This window comes from Hoplias malabaricus, chromosome 10 (assembly GCF_029633855.1).
Source record: "Hoplias malabaricus isolate fHopMal1 chromosome 10, fHopMal1.hap1, whole genome shotgun sequence".
Classification (NCBI taxonomy): Eukaryota; Metazoa; Chordata; class Actinopteri; order Characiformes; family Erythrinidae; genus Hoplias; species Hoplias malabaricus.
The window spans coordinates 31,564,371-31,581,668 of NC_089809.1; the positions used below are offsets into that span (position 1 = coordinate 31,564,371).

The 17,298-nt window shown below is 38.5% G+C and overlaps 1 protein-coding gene across 1 annotated transcript in view; it reads left to right on the forward strand.

Annotated features, from left to right (window-relative positions):
* The first annotated feature begins 629 nt into the window (after positions 1–629).
* cdkal1 (CDK5 regulatory subunit associated protein 1-like 1) overlaps positions 630–17,298 on the forward strand; it is a 293,873-nt gene continuing 277,204 nt past the window's right edge. Inside the window, exons 1-3 of the mRNA XM_066683019.1 lie at positions 630–796; positions 1,444–1,607; positions 4,095–4,207. Of these exons, the coding sequence (XP_066539116.1) occupies positions 1,450–1,607; positions 4,095–4,207 (271 nt within the window). The 5' untranslated portion in view covers positions 630–796; positions 1,444–1,449. The remainder of the gene's footprint in view (positions 797–1,443; positions 1,608–4,094; positions 4,208–17,298) is intronic.

Below are 17,298 nucleotides of genomic sequence, written 5' to 3' on the forward strand. Positions count from 1 at the left end.
ATGACGATATATAAACTAATAAAGATTTGTAAAATGACAAAAAAGTGTGGCACAATGGCACAGGATTGTGGTGTGCTCTCCCTGTGTCTGGGGTGACGGTTACAAACAATTCAATTAAATTAATGAATAGCCTAAATTAATGAAAAATGACAAAACAAAATAAACAAACCCAAAAATCATCCAGGCAAACAAAACAAAACCAAAACTAATCCACCTGGAAAAAATGTATATAAATATGAAGTCCAATTGTTTTAAAATAAAGAGCATAAATAATGTTTTATTTCAGATAAACATTTAAGAAAATGAGCAATATGTAGCTACAAACATTAATGCCGTATAAAATCAGAATATTAATTACACTGGTTATTAGACCTGCCACAGCAACATACCACGCTTATACAATGTATTCATGCTTTTGGGATTTATTACAATATTACATTATTTGTTTGCTGTTGTCTTTTTTAAAGAGAACCGCTTAAAAAGAAAGCCTTTTTTCATTCATTAAGTTATTTATCGCCAGTTCAATGTTTGTGGGCATAGAATGTTTTTCCCGCCTATACCCACTCGAACCAATCAGGTTCAAGAGCCTGTGTACCGAGGCAACACGTCGTTGTGAAAACGCGGTTTGTCCTCTCTTCTTTGCCGTAGTAGCCTTAGCACTGTTTGCTTCATACCATGGCTGTTAGATAAATAAAACACAAAACTAAAGGACGGACAGATATCTACTCTCGGACTGCCCCCGGACCAAGGTTACTCTGACCCAGACACTTTCCTGCTCGTGTGTGTCGACTCAAAGGTCTGAATTTGCGTTGTTTTCTGCTTTTACGTGTTTGTTTTGAACTGCCATGCGGGTCTAGCGTGCCGCAAACCTACAGAAGCCACAGCAACACGGAGCACTGTTTATGTCCTCTCCGCCCCTAATACACCATCACCTGGGACCAGTTGGAGTCAGTTGTGTCCAAAAGATAAAGCTGAGGGTCGTTGCTATTGGACAGTCCTCAGTTTAATGTTTATCTAAATCAGAAATTCTGTCATACAGTAGTACAAAATAACTGTTAGCTAGGAATAACTTGAGGGACAACAGCACAAGAGCATTCTGTGCCTGAGAAAGCTTATCTGAAAAAAACTGCACTCCAGATTTAGTGGCTTTGCTGCTAGGTCAAATTGACATTCAGAATGCGCAAACTTTCAGGTGTATTACAACGACACAGGAATTCCGGTGAAACTGCCTACAGTTGTTTAACATTACAGCCGAGGCATGAGTAACTACAGCATTCTCCACCGTTACATTTTACATAAGCACAACACTAGGAAGCAAACCAGTTCTTTGGACTGGAATGCTTAATGCCATGTCTGTCTGATTTACAGCTAAATGAGAAATGGTCAGACAAACCTGAAATTTTGTTTTTCCTAACTGTGAATGTCTTTTCTCATTAACAACAGATCAGTATGCCTTCTGCCTGTGAATCCCTTGTTGATGACATCGAGGACATGGGGAACAGTCATGACCTGAGCTCTGTCCAGCGTCAGTTCTCCAGACAGACAGTTGTTCCTCGGGTGAGGAGAAGAAAGGAGCTTCAGCCAGCTGAGGAACTGCAGGCAGACAGGTCAGACTTTGTCAGAACCGAGTACGCTGTGTGCTTTAGTTTTAATTAATTTTACTGCCATTTGCTGCATTTGGAATTAAATGCATGGAGCTATTCACATAACAATACATAAAAAATAAGAAATAAACAACCAATAAAACACATAAAAATCAAAAAACAATGAGGCAATTAAATGTGCACCACACTAAGATAAAAATGATTATTCTTTTCTTGATTTAATTGTCCTATTGTCTGCGTGCAAAAAACACAAAGGTCATTTGTGGGGTAATTGTGATCCCCTGAAATTTTCAGTGATCTCATATGCACACTCTCAGTATACAAAGTTTCTGCATTTGGGAGGAAAATCCAAATACTTTTTTGGGCTACAGATACAACTTTCTCCAAAGCTCTCCATTTCGAACAGTCCAAGCTTCCCTTCTGAACTCTTAGATTAATTCTGGATGCTATCCAGCGGTACACATTTAAACATTATTTAAAATCTATAAACCAAGTTTCTTCAAATATCCTTAAACAGAACAGCTTCTTGAACCTTTATGATCAGTGAATTAATATTCAGAGTATCAAAGGTAAAACAATAGATGCTTTGTAACTCTTTCCTGTTAGTCATTGCCGGCTGCAGTGTTTCTCTGGATTTCACAAAAAAAGTTTGTTTACAAAGTAAAACTATTGATTTCACACTTTTTAACCGGTCTTTTGATGCTTGTATTCTCATCCTTAGATGATTAGTAATAAAACCAATAATGGAGGGTCTTCATTATATTTAACAAAATTAATAAACGGTTATCTTAAATTTGATTCATAATATGCCTGACTGTAGCTTGCAAAGAAAACACAGCAAAGGACTGTAAACACCACTCTGAGGGGAGCCTATGCTTAAAACCTGGGATTTATGTTTTTATAATATAAAAGCCAGACTCAGGCATTACTCTGTGCAGTATCTCTAAGAAAAGATAACCCTATAAAAGATTTAATAGGTGCTCAAAGATTTCATAATTATGGAAGTAAGTGCCACAGTTCTATAGACATTCAAAAGTGTCTGCTCACCCTTTCTTCTCCTTCTTCTTATGGGCTGAGTCCCATTATGCCTGTAATACTTGGCCCTATGCCTCCTTTACTCTGCACTTTACTCCTAACTGCTCCCTGGGTGCTGAGATGGCTACTGGCTGCTTCAGATTCGTGTCTGTCTGTGTGTTTGCTGCCAGAGACTAGAAGACGTTATAGCACATTTCACTGTAATCCAGTGGTTCTCAAACCTTTTCTACAAGTCTCAGATCCTCCTGCGTTTCCCTAACAGTTATATACAAGCCACTTTTATAACTGTAATTAGCCACCATAGTTATCTGCTGTGCACTCGTTACTGACCTCAAGCCCAGAGCTGGTAAAAACTAACTTTATAAACCAGACTCTGATGGTGAATTGGAGGCCAGTAAACTTGTGTAATTGGAGTAGCTTTATATTTGAAGAGGAGCCTTAATGAAGGCTGAAAGAAGACTCATCATGTCTGACTTGCTCAGTGGCGCTTTTACAAAATAAAAGTTTGTGAATAAAAGCAAATGCTCTTTTTAAATTATTTTTTATGTTTAAGGGCTATTAATGAATCCACTGTGAGTGGGTGCTTTTGACAGAGTAAGTTTTATAGGCAAAATATTCATTCATTCATTATCTGTAAGCGCTTATCAAGATCAGGGTCGTGGTGGGTCCAGAGCCTACCTGGAATCATTGGGCGCAAGGCAGGAATACACCCTGGTGGGAGTGCCAATCCTTCACAGGGCAACACACACTGACACATTCACTCACACCTACGCACACTTTGAGTCGCCAATCCACCTACCAACGTGTGTTTTTGGACTGTGGAGGGAGAACACACCAAACAGACAGTCACCCGGAGCAGGACTTGAACCCATAGACAAAACAGAAAGGCATTAATTAAGACGGGCTCATTAATAAAGAAATGCTCATTTCTTTAGATTCCTTGCACCCCACCTGCAATACTTGCATGCCCCACACTTTGAGAAATGCTGCTGTAAACTGACAGTGACCCACACATTCAGGTTAATGTAGATATTTTTGCAGCATGTCCTTGTGGGTGTTCAAAGTCTTTGCTTAATTTTTATTTTTTTTTGCAGATTTGTTGTTTCTTAATGCTTATTTATTTATTAAATATTTTTCCCGATAAGTTTAAAACACACTTAATAAAAAACAATAACATTCAAACACCTAACACAAACGTAACCAATCATGAGCGTTTGTGGTTAAAGTGTTGTTACTTAATTGACCTTGAATTTTTTATTGTTTTTTTTTTAAAGCCTTAAATTTATTTACTGATAATTTAATGATTAGTCTATAATATGCTCTGTTTAAACTCAGGAGTTCTGCCTAGCTCTTTTGTAATTTTGAACTGTTCCCTCAGGTTTCTTTCAGAATAAATCCTAATTGAAATGTTTGTGTTGAGTTTGATTTGTATCTAAGGATGACTACTTTTTACAGTGTGATCCCAGGCACGCAGAAAGTGTGGATTAGAACGTGGGGCTGCTCGCATAACAACTCGGATGCAGAATACATGGCTGGACAACTGGCTGCAAGTGGATATAAAATCACAGGTATTTGTTTAACAAACACTTTTGTGGTACTGAACTTGTTCTGTTACAGTAAATGATACTGTTCTGCTGCGTCTGCCTGCAAATTGTTGACTAATGTAAGTCTTTATACTTGATGTTGTTACTAGCATTTTATTTGATGTAAATATCTTTATTAAATATATCCAGAGGGGGCAGAATTTACAGGCATTACAGGCATTTTATCAAGAATGTTATGTTGCTACTATGTTGTTTAGGGTTTAAAACATATTTAAACCAACAAAGTTGCTTCAATAATCAACAAACTTCAACAAATAAGCAATTCAACAATCTGCTGTTATGGCTAAACATTTATTGCTTTATATCTGGAATATTCAGAGCCATCTCATAAACAGTTTTATAGTTCCCAATCCCTATTTGGAGTGTGCTAACACAGGATTTGGTGCTATAAAACATTTTGATTAGGCAGTTTGGTTTAAAAAAAAAAAAAAAAAGAGCAGAATAACTTTGGCAGTACAATTTATGCAGCAAACACAGCAATGTATGACAGTCAAATGGATCCACCATTGTTAGTTTGTAAATACTCGGGTTATTCAGACTAATTTGATTAATGTTTGAGGGTGAGCTTGCCAGGTTTAGAGACATGCCACTAGATGTCAGTCTAACCATGCTGAGTGAATAGGTCATGTCCCCAGCACTTGCAGATGAACTTTTCTTTAGTACTGGAACTGTCAGGTATGGGTTTTTTCTTTTCTTTTTTTTTTTTTTTTTTTTTAATTATTTCCCCTCCAGTCTTTCCCTTGCTTGTGGGAAAGAAAATGTGATGTGGTGTACAAACTTTTGGGCATACAGCATTAGTTTCCTGGATATGGATCAAGCCTAGTCTATGAATAAATGGTAATGCCCATGTTAATGACCTACTGACAACAAAAAGCTTTCAAAAAAGGAAAATTTAATTTGGCCCATATGTTTTATGGGCAAATGATATGTAAGCACAGGGTAGTGGAGTGGTCCTCTGATGTGACTTGACTGAGCTTTGTCTTTTTGTAGCTCTTGGGTGAATTTTTGGAGGATGCACTTTCAGATATTTCTCTTTTCAGTCTCTCTGTCTCTTGCTGTTATTCTTCTCCCAGCAGGAGTTAAACAACAGCTCCTAGCCTGCTCTTTACTGCTGCAAGAGACACAAGGCCCCTGTTGTGTTAGCAATTGGGCCCTGGCCTCACAGCCTGGACATCTGGTAGCCATCAGCTCAGCTTTGTAAAGTAAACCGGGTGCAAGAGCGACTCAGGGTGCACAGGGTCATCTGGCTGGCTGTGTGCTTATATAAATCACAAATTCAAAGAGTAGAAAAATGCCTGCTAAATAACTGAGCCAAACAGACTGAGCTTGGTATTATATTAAATAAATGGGAAGTGCAACTTTTATGGCAAATGTATGGGAGACGTTAAACAGACTGAGCTCTTAGCAGCTTTATTGTGATTCTTTTTACTTTGACCACAGACTTTTATCATCTATATATCAGAACCAGTGACTGACAACAGACTGACCTGGCCTAACTGAAAAAATCAACATTAGTTGCACAGTGATAAACACAGCAATCACTGGCTCATTTGGATAGAAACTGCGTCCATGCACTCTGTTCTCCTCAAGGGGCATGGCTCCAGATGACAGTAATTATCTGGAGATATTTTAGGCTGGGTAGAGATACAGTCTGCAGCTGCATTGAATTATGAGACCTAGTCCAATGAACAGGGTGTTTAAACAGCTTTCTCAGCCGGTGTGTTTTGGCTTGTGTTGTTTAGATGTGTCCTCAGAAAACTCGCAGCACTTTGACCTTTATATTTTTTATTTTTTTTTAAATGGGGGGGTGATGGAGTTCATCATGAAGTAGGGTAAACTCAGAATTATGTGCTTGATGCGAAACAGAATGTGCTGGTTTGGGCATTTCGGAAGAAGGACGTGTTGAAGCCATGTTCAGATTTACTTAGTGCTTGGTACCTTTTACCCTGCTGTAGAATGTGCCCTCCTGGCATTTATATCCAGCCATTAATACATTTTAAATCTTTAATGTCTCATGTTGCTGATAAATTTTTAAAATTTACAGGTTTTCCAGTTCTCACAAATGTAGTATGTAAATCAAGATGCAGTTAGTTTCTGAAGTTAAGGTTGTACTGAAGCTACAAGCATATTGTGGATAACAAATAGTGAACTTTGCAAGAATAGACTTGCTTATGTGGCATTTATAGGTGAGTTCTTAAGACTCTTGTGTATTGTGATAAGTTTATAATGGGTTTGGAATCCCTTGCTCATGACTAGAGTGATTTTTCGCCAAGAGTGTTTTGAAAGCAGACAGAGAGCTATGTAGCCCTCCAGAACCCCACAAATGCATACGCTCATGTTGTAAACTGAGACAGACTGGTTTATAATATTTTAATAAATTATGGGATTTTAAAAGTTGCACTTTTAAATCCGATCTGAGCAGGGTGTCAAGTGGGAATGTGATGGCACTGACTAAAGTTTGAGGGCTGCTATTTTCATTGACCCTGCCCTGAATAAGTGGTTGTCTTCACCTGCAATTTGAGTCTGTCCTTGCATTTCTTTTTCCCAGATGGGAATGTGCGACAAGCTGCACTTTCTCAATCCTGTTCTCTGTAAAGCAGCATGTGTGCCATACAGAGATTATACCTTTTATATTGACTCAGTCAACATCAGTGCACTGTCTCTCAATAACCTTTGTGAACTCCATTTCACCTCTATTTTGACACCAGATTACACAGTTCAATAACAACACATGCCAGGTATAGGACTTGGTGTTTGGGGCTGTTCTCACTATTTGCAAAGATTTTGGTGCGTTTTGTGTTGACTTTCTAGGTGCACTTTTTTAATACATCCTCTACTGTAAACAAACCTAATATGTGATTTTTAGGAAAGTTGTAGTCCATCACAAATGCTGCCTTGATAATTTTGTTGGGGAGTGAGTGTGGTGGATGATATAAAATTTAATGTGCTGTTACTTTTGTGTGTGAGATTATAAACATATCCACACAGTAATGACATTTTTAAAAAATGTATTTATTTAAATGTTAATTTGGTGGTGGGCGTCACGGTGGTGCAGCAGGTAGTGTCGCAGTCACACAGCTCCAGAGAGCTGGAGGTTGTGGGTTCAGGTTCCGCTCCGGGTGACTGGTGTGTTCTCCCAGTGTCTGTGTGGGTTTCCTCCAGGTGCTCCAGTTTCCTTCCACAGTCCAAAAACACAGTTGGTAGGTGGCAATTCAAGTGTCTGTAGGTGTGAGTGTGTTGCCCTGTAAAGGACTGGTGCCCCCTCCAGGGTGTATTCCCGCCTTGCGCCCAATGATTCCAGGTAGGCCCTGAACCCACTGCGACCCTGAACTGTATAAGCGGTTACAGATAATGAATGAATGAATAATTTGGTAGTGTTCCATCAAAACTTTATCATATTACGCAGGACTCACTTTGGCACTGTGTAATTTTATTGATTCATTGACTTCTGCAGTGCTGATGTTGAACATGGCTTCAATGAGCGAAAGTGCTCGCTAAACTTCTCTCTTCTTTCTCCTGTCTCTGTGTGCTATGAATGGCTGGATCAGTGGTGATGTAGGTCCAGTCCTACTTTACATTATGGACTCTGGTCTTGTTGCTCTGTCACTTTTGTTTGTTTAAAACACATAGAAAGCATCAACTGTGTGTATCCACAGCAGCTGCTGTATGGTGCACATCAGGATAATTTCACAGCTGTGCTCTGCATGGGACTTGAATGTTGCACTGATGGTAGAAATGAGTCATAGGTGAAGTAGAGTTGTGGTTTGTGAGGAAAGGTGTGTGTGTGTGTAGGGTGGAGACATAATTTAGGTAAAAGTTGTGTTTTCATATGGTTTGTTCTGTCCTAAGAGTGTCAACTGATTTTGTGTGTCTGAGAGAAAGGGTGAAAGAGAGACCTTTTATTATTCAAGGTCTGAGATATTTATCAATCAATTCTATTGAATAATAGTAGGTGCAGGGAATATCCTTTTAAAGGTAGTGAAATGACAGTTCTTTGGAAGGATTTATAAAGCAAGTTTTTACCACTTATATTCACATGTCAAATGACTATTATATGGATTCCCATTTATTCTTTGTATCATTTAAAATGATGATGCATTTTACACATAACACGGGACAACGTGAAGTACAGATACATAACATAATGAAAGGCCACCCATAATGTAGTACAAATAAACATTCTTGGTGTATGATTAAATGGGATTTGTTGGCTGATACAGAATATATAAAATGTGTTCCGTTTACACATTTGAATGTGCAGTTATGTAAGCTAACTGTAGAGACTGTAATTTGTAGAGACTAGAATAGGGATGGAGAGATGTTTGTATAAAATTTGATTTGGGTAAGAAGGTTGTGTGTATTAATGAGTTATGTTTATGCTTGTTATTGGCCTTTTAAAAAAAAAAAACACTAAATATAATTTTCTATTCAAATGAGTTACCTTGTTTCCTCTGACTTTCCGATGTATGTAGCACAGTAATATATGTAAATTACTATTTGAAATTTAAGTAGAGATGTAGTAGCAGCTTTCAAATACTATGAGTGCGCAATTACCTGTGTCATACATTTTTAATATAATGTTAAATAACCCAATAAGCTGCCAGATTTCAGATCATTTGTTTGGAGCAATAATCAGCCGATTCTTCGTTCCTAATTCTAATGAAATAAACTAATGAATTATAACATGTAAGAATGAATGGCATTGGCTATACCACCTTGTATACAAACACAATCAAATTTCTTTCTACCAATGCATTCTGACAGTAAGCACGTTTTAAACATTAACCACCACCTCCACACACTGACAAACATAGACCTGCTGGATAATTTTTCATTTTCTTGCTCTGTACAATGGCAAAATAGGTGCTCATTTGTATGTATTTGCTCTGCTGATGCTGGAATCGCCCTCTCCCAGTAAAATGTTATGTGTGTGGCTTAAAGACTAATTTTGCTAACATTGTTTGTTTCTTTCCTTTCAACTGCAGGAAAATAACTGTAATTGCAGTTCAGGAAATGTATGATTGAAGATTTAGATGTGGTTTGACTGTGATGTTGCTTTTTCCGCTCTCATTTCTCCAGAGCAAAGTGAGAAAGATCTGAGACTAAATCTTAATAAGCTGGACAAAACCTTGCCTTTAAACAAGCTGTCTCCTGCCATACTTTCTTACCAATGTAATTATAGTAATTTCCCATTGTACATTCAGTCTGGAAAGACAACGGCTGGACGTGGTTTCTGAACCATGCTGTGTAGCTCAGTAGATTCTGTGTTCATTTAGAACTATGAAACTTTAACCAGATGTGCCTTATATTTGTCATCAAGGTCCATGATTTTGTGCTCAGATAACTGTACGCTTTATAATTTATGCTGCTATTACTCAAGAGTTTATTTTTTGATTTTATTACTTTTTTATTGGCGTAAAAGTTAATAAAGCAATAGAACACAAGGAAGCCAGAATGTGTATAAACAAACTGAGCTCTGAAAGAAGCATCAAATATAATTTGCCAGAAGGAACTGTCAATATTAAAACATGTCTTCAACAGGTAACTTGTACTATGTCATGGTATTGAATTTCACTCACTCATTGCACATTCTGGATAAGTCTCAGCTCTCAAACCGTCTCGCTAAACTGCTCCAAAACCTAACATGCTGACTAAATTACACAGCTTGACTGACTAAAATAACCAGCTCATTAACCTGATGGCTAAACTATTCCAGATGGACTTACATCTGCCCAAAAGAAGATTTATTTTGCCCTGTGTGCACAGTTTGGTTAACGAGCAGCGAATATGGCAGAACCTCAAATTTAACATACAAAATATTAAATATTTATATTGCTAACTCTTCGCAAATGCTACAATGCTAACTAGATGCAGTGAGTTAGCAAATGCTAACTCACTGCATCTACAATGGGCTTTCTCTCCCCTGGTATCTCAGTTTTCCTCTCTACATTTTTTACATTGTATTACATTGTCTTATAGTTACATATTCTAGTCAGCTCTTCTGTTTATTGGTTTTGTTTAACCAAGAACATATTACAAGTTAAACAAATCTAAGTAGAGTATTTTTAATATGGTCTGCTTCTGTGTACTTCATATACACTTTTGTGCTTGGCATCATCCAGCAGTACTGTGTTCTCCGGCACATACAAGGAGTAATTTTAATATCTTGATGCAATAATACAGAATTAATGCGTGCTAACTCCTATGTCAAGCGTTTTTGCAATATCATGTAATCTGCCTTGGCTAGTTGGATTTCAGAACAGTAAATATTTTATAATTGGTATTTGGCTGAGTTGTGACCTGCTGCTTCTGGTATTAGCAGCGTAATCTGAGTATAATTATCACACTGACTATGCATTTCCTTGAGCTAGACACATGACTAGAGGAGTGAATGTTAGCAAAGCTTATGTTTAAGTATGTTTTAACATGCATAACCTTGCTTGCTCACTCCTTTACAGGAAGGGTTTATGTGCCATGTGCTTCTGCAAAGCAGAAGGATACTCTCATGTGCCAGCTGATTATGACTAATCTACAGAACCAGTTACTGAACCAGTTCCTGCAAAGTGGATTCTAATTTCAGACATCACCATCTCATTTGTATTCCAGTAATCTTCACTCTCTGGGCCATTAGCAGAGCTGGTGAAGATAAAATGAGGTGTGTAGTGATGATTATTGAAGAGTATATCAAGCAGTCGTAGAGGATAGGTCAGAGGCATAACCTTTAACTGATCTTTCTGAAGAACCTGTGTCAGCAATCTTGATATCGGTTCCTGTTAACCTCCCTGACCAATAGGTGGCAGTGTTTCTCCATTGAATAGCCGTCGCTCTCTAAATAAGGGTTTGTGATATGACTCCGTCCTGAAAGGAATGACGTCAGACTTAATTTGTCAGAGACAAAAACATGGAAAAAGGTGTGTGCTATTGACTGGAATATTGCTTTAATATTAGAATTTGGTGCTGTATATATTTTAATGTCAGTGATTGGGTTCATGAGATTATAAAAACAAACAATATGTAAGGTGCTGGCTACTTGATTTTTTTTTTCTCATTAACTGAATTTCTGTGTGTGTTGTAGCTTAAGTCTGATGTTATTTATTTATTTTCTTTTTGCCATTTGTGGGCATGTGGCCTCAAATAAAGAATTGTGTAAATCTGGTAATTAACATCATACCATTTTTAAATCACACACCTTTTTATTAGAGACTACTTTCCATTTTATCCAGTATTATTGGATCTTTTGTAAACAGCTCTTTGAAATACACGTGCAGTTGAGAAGACGTCTGTCTTTATGTACCCATAGATGGCACTGTTGCCCAAAGCAGTAACCCCCTCCAAAAAAGAAAAAAAAAAACTTTTTCCATGTGAGACATTAACTTCATAGAAAGCCAGCTATCTGTTACTCCCTCCCAGAGATGGAAAAACACACTGTAATAATGATTTACATAAAACAGATAGTAATGCCTGTAAACATTAACTGCCAACGGTTCCTACATCCTTGTTCCGAAGAGAAGGTTCAGGAAGTACTGCCTCACGTCAAGGGGAATTAATATTAATTCATAGTAAGAATGTCAAAACTAGGCGTAATTGATTTGCTTTTGCTCTTGATGTTTTTGACCTTTTTTTTTAAGGGTTCCAAAGCCTTACCCGATGCACAATGGAAAATGTGCATGTACCTTTCCCCGTTATTTTTACATGCGCAACAGTAGTAGTATTTTCAGTGAATGTGCGTACACCTTGCTAGTGCTGTTTCTCATTCATGAAAAAGCCAGTGTTCAGGGCACTGCGATTGGCTGAGTGGGATCTACGCAGTGCTACCCGTCTGTTGGAGACAACCAATGATGAAAGCCCCAGCAGCTCCCTGCGGCTGAGCCTCTCCTGCTAGAGAGCAGTGCTCTACGCACTTACTGCAGCCTCACCAGTTCGCCCAACACAGCGCTCTGCTAAAGCAGTTTCCAGTATGCCGACAAAACCTTCTGATGTTTCCTTCGTGACCAGGCTCGCTTCTTCTCAGGGTGAAGAGTGGGGACGGCGAAAGACAAGGAGAGAGAGGTGGATGGGACTTAGAAAAGGAGGAGACTGGAGCGGAGCCATAGATGTGGTGTTTCTGCGTCAACAGTGCGGCGTCAGCTGCGGCTACGAATGGATCTGCTGTGAAGGGAAGAATATCAATTTTCAGAGGAGACCAAGGGAAACTGTGATGGATAGAAGTATAGAATGATTGGCCACATCCCCACTTCATGTTAGAGTACCTGCGAAGCCCTTTGGACTGTTTGAAATCTGCCTCTTTACCTTTGGACGCATGCATGTTGTTGTGGTGGTTTTTTTTTTGTTTGTTTGTTTGTTTGTTTGTTTGTTCCCCCTCTATTTAATACCTCAATCAAAAAGCTGTTTATAAGAATGGTAATATTTTTTTTCACAACTCCTACCTCTGTTTATTAATTTTAATATTTTATTTTGAAATATTCTTGATTATAACTTTTTGATGTTCCCCCAATAAAAATTATGCAATATGTGTGTGTGAACTGATGCGTTATAAAAATTGGAAACCATGACAGAGGTGTTGACGTCCAGGCCTTGAGGGACACAGGGACTGACAAAGATTCAGAAGTTCCTGGTCTAATCCTAGGTCATGGACTGGGTTAAAATGAGGAAAAGATCAGAGAAGTTATATTGGGACACCCCTAAGCACTGAATAACATTATGCATGGTCCTAGTTTTCCCCAAGGCCATACTGCTCATTGCTATATGTAAAACAAAAGAATGCCCATTGTTTTAGCTTCTAAATGAAAGGATTTGTCCCAGGCCTATACTATTGCTTGGTTATATCTTTAACCAGATCTCTACTTCTTAAGTTCTTTTTACACCAGACCACATTGCTAGATATCTGCACCTCTTGCCTTGCAGCCTGTAATGCTTTCCTAAGTACCACTGTAGTATTATATTGGTCATGTGTATGAAGCACTATACTAGGGCTTTGAGTCTAATTATTAGACCTGCAAGCTGGAGGTTTCTAGCTGGAAACAAAACTCCTATATATAAAGTCCTATAGTAAAATCTAGGCTTAAGCCAGAGATGGATATTTATGTAAAGTTGGAGCAGCAGTGTTGCCTTGGTATAAAGCATACCTCGGTTCTAATGTACAACATCAGTGATGCCAGTACTTGTTTCATCCTCAGATAAACTTGCCTTTTGCCTAGACCTTGTGGACGTGTCCTTGTCAGGCACCGTACTTGTATGCTCTGTGATCTGGATTCTTTTACCGGGCTTCTATTTTTCCTGGTGGTCCCTCTTGACCTGCTGTTAAAGTAGGGAGGAAGGACAGGGCCTCCATGACTTATATCTACCAGCTATTAGGCAATAAATCCAAACTAGAGTGCTTTTTAATTGAAGCTCATTTTGAAGTGGCCTCTCTATCCTTGGCCTGTGCTGAGTAAAGGTACCGGCAAAGGTAAACACTCTGTTCTCGTTTTGTCTTAGCCTTGCTTAAGGACAAATCTGAGATGCATGCTCTGTCAGTTTTGTTGTTGTACATATTCTCGTAGTGGTTACAGATGACGTAGACACTGGAATAACAGCTGGTAGTCGATTAATAAACTATTTCTGCTTGCATTTTAGAGCAGGTACAAAGTTCAGTTTGGGCTGGGTGACATTGACCAAACATTGTATTGGTGTTTTTTGGGTTGAATGCATATAGTTTGATAGTTTCTTCCAAGCAGGCTTAATGTTCAGTTAGAAATCAGAGCCACATGAGATGTTCTAAATTCCAAATACAAGAAACAAAGTTGTTGTTGTTGTTTAAACGTATTTGTTTCTTACTTAGCAAACCAGGAAAAAAACATTTTAAGCAAATAAAAAACATGCATGCTTTTCATAAACAGTAATTTGTCGCTCGTAAGGCTGTGGTCAAGGCAGCTCAAGGCCAAGGAAGATTGTTGACTGTGGGTTTCAAGGAGTTGACTCCAACTCCCAACACCAACTGGCAGAGTCTAGAGGAATTGACTCCTTGACTCCACTTCATTACAAATATAATCTGGGCAATTGCAAACTGGGACTGAGCTGACTCAAAGCATTTCTTTTCTCAAAATCATTGGTCAAGGGTAGATTTAGGCTCCCAGACAGATTTGAGTCAAAGAATTGACACACAAGCAGTCAACTTCTTATCACTTTTCAAGGCATGTAAAGCAACAGGAGTAGGTTTGCTTTTGTATGCTGACTCTTACTGTTGATACAACTATTGTTTAATATAATGGCTGTGGAACCGTGTCCAAAATTTCAAGATAACCCCACCCCCCACCATCTTTCATTTCAGAGTTGCATCTCTAAACCCCTTGAAAGTCAAACAAAACCCAAAACACTTATTATTTTTATTTATTTTTGAATTTTATTGTTATAATTCTGATGATATTTCATCACTATTTGCTAGCTCTCCAGTCTGTTTGTATGTTTTGAAACTTGTCTAAAGTGTTTTCGAAGCCCCAGTGTCTGTAAGTAGGTAAAAAGGTTTCTCTAGGGTATTCTAGGCTTCCTCTCTCTGTTCACAACAGAAAAGCAGTATTTTTGGAGGATTTTAGACAATGACGAGACTGCCAAATGTTGAAAAGCTTGAACAGAGATGAGGATATTGCTCTTCCATAGATGGGTATTATTAACTTATTTTACTTTGTGTGGAACTGTCTCTAAATTCGAGTGAGCGCTAACTGCATGAAAGTAATCACAGACCTAAAGTGATAAGAAACTAAACACAAGTACCAAATATGTTTCTGAAGTAATGTAGACCGTGAATAAAGAATTACAGATGAGTTGAACTTCAGCCATGTAAAAAGTCATTTTTTTTCTCCTCAAACTTATCATTCCACCTTTAATTTTCAATGTAAACAACCCAGAGAACAGCATTTCATAGATATTCCCTTTAAAGAAAAATGCAACTCCTCCTCACTTTCTTTGTTTGTTTTTCATTTTACAAAGCAGGTCTTTTTTGGCATTGTGGGCCCTTAGTGGGATTGGCTTGATATGTCATGCAAACAAGGGGCTCAGCTTTACAGATGAAACGCTTTACGTATTCTAATGCAACATCAGACTATGTTGATTTAAGGTGTCTTAGATCTAATTTGAAAATATATTTGTATACAGAAATTCCAAAACTTTAGTCTCAGCATAGAGGTAGATATATTGCATTATGTGCTGTCAGTTAGTAAAGGGGTTCATTTTCATCACTTCAGCCTTAGGGTTCTTGGTTATGGCAAATGCATTGAAGGGCCACTCATGGCTGTCAGTCAGTCATAAATATCTCTTCTTCAGTCTCTCAACTTCCAGCTCCAGCATGTAATATTCATGTGACCCACAGAGGTCTTCATCTGATGAGTTTAGCTAGTATTACCCCATGGTCCCTTAGTCTATTTTATTTAGAACTCATAAACCAAAACCCATCCCCAGTCATGTTTCCGCCGATATATGTGGCAGACTGGGTAGCTGTTATCTTGTGTTGTGACAGTACGGGAAGAGTGGAATCTCAATTGACCTGGACATGGATCAGTCCCCATGAGGAGTAGCCAGTAAGGAACAGCAACAGCCACCTCCAAACACAAACACACTCACCACAGACATTTTCCTAATAGTCTTGGCTATGGCAGGGTGAAACGATAGCCTTTGACCCTGTCTTAACGCTTGAATTTTTCATTTTGGATGATGTGCTACTAGAGACCTAGTTGACTAGTTTGGATATCACAGCTCCTTGCAATCACCTTCACTGTTTAATTTTATATTTCTCATTCTGCACTGGTATCAGGTTTGTTCCTAGATGATTATATTAAAAGAAAGAGTGAATATTGTTTTTGCCCCAAGCTCTGTGGGAAAACTCAGTTATGAAAAATTTCTCTTCATTGGTCAACGACAGACTGTTTTCTCACATGTGAACATTACAACTTTGCTGTCCTCCACCAGCCATCAGAGTTAGCACTAGGGTTGGGCTGTATAATGGTAATAACCATATAATACGGTATTTAAAATTACATAATATAATAACATTATCTTAAAATAAGTCATTTTTCAAAATTATGACGTGTGTTTGTGGTGTCACTGTTCTGTTTTAAGTACAAGGCGCAACAGTTGATGCATGTGCATTTAAGAGAGGAGGAGGCGCTCACTGATTGGTGATGTCACAGTCTGAAAATATGATGTCAAAGTCTGAAAAAGTCCGAAAATCACCACATTAGGAGTTTAGCGCCGAGTTTGTGTTAAAAATATGGAAGCCGAAAACTCAAGGCTTTATCCTCTAAATTGTGTGTTTTGAGCCTTGGTTTGCTGGAAAATCATCAGCTGTGGTGTGCTAAACAACAAGTGCCTGTTTGCTGGCCAGCAATGGTTCTAAACAGTGTAGAGCCTGCACTGTCGGGCTGTGCCGAGCTGAACTGCACATTGCAACACTTCACTTGACCCACGCTCATAGATATGACATGCATCCAATACCCTCCAACTCTGTGGTAATACGGTATACCATGTTAATATTTTGAGACGGTATGACAGTATGAAAAATGTGAATACTGCCCATCCCTAAAACCTCGCTGCAAATATTTCTTGGGGAGGGGGGTAGATGCAGGGATGGGGTGTCTGCAACGACAACCCAAATACAAGCTTTTTTTTTTCTTTAAAAAAAAAAAACTTCGGTTGAGCAAGATGTTGGGAATGAGTGTTTTCAAGGTCCTTTAAAAGCCACTTTTTCTCAGCATTTTTCTCCGTTGTCTCCTTCTCTTCTAACACAAGATAAACCACTTTGAGTTTTCACCCATCAATTTTAATGACTGCATTTCCCTGACCACCTGCTGGAGCTGAGTGGGGTGGAAGGGCTGACCTAAGAGGACGAGACTCGTTATGGATTAATTCTGCATGTCTAGATCCTCTGCGTGCTTTGGCGTGAGCCTCGATGGATAAATACAAATCAAAGGGGTGAAAGGAGTGAAATGCTTTTGAAAGCCCCCACAATTCAGAAAGGCAACAGCAATTTGCATGCGGCATGTACTTTTTGATGTCATACAGCATAAAGGTCTGACTCAAGGCAA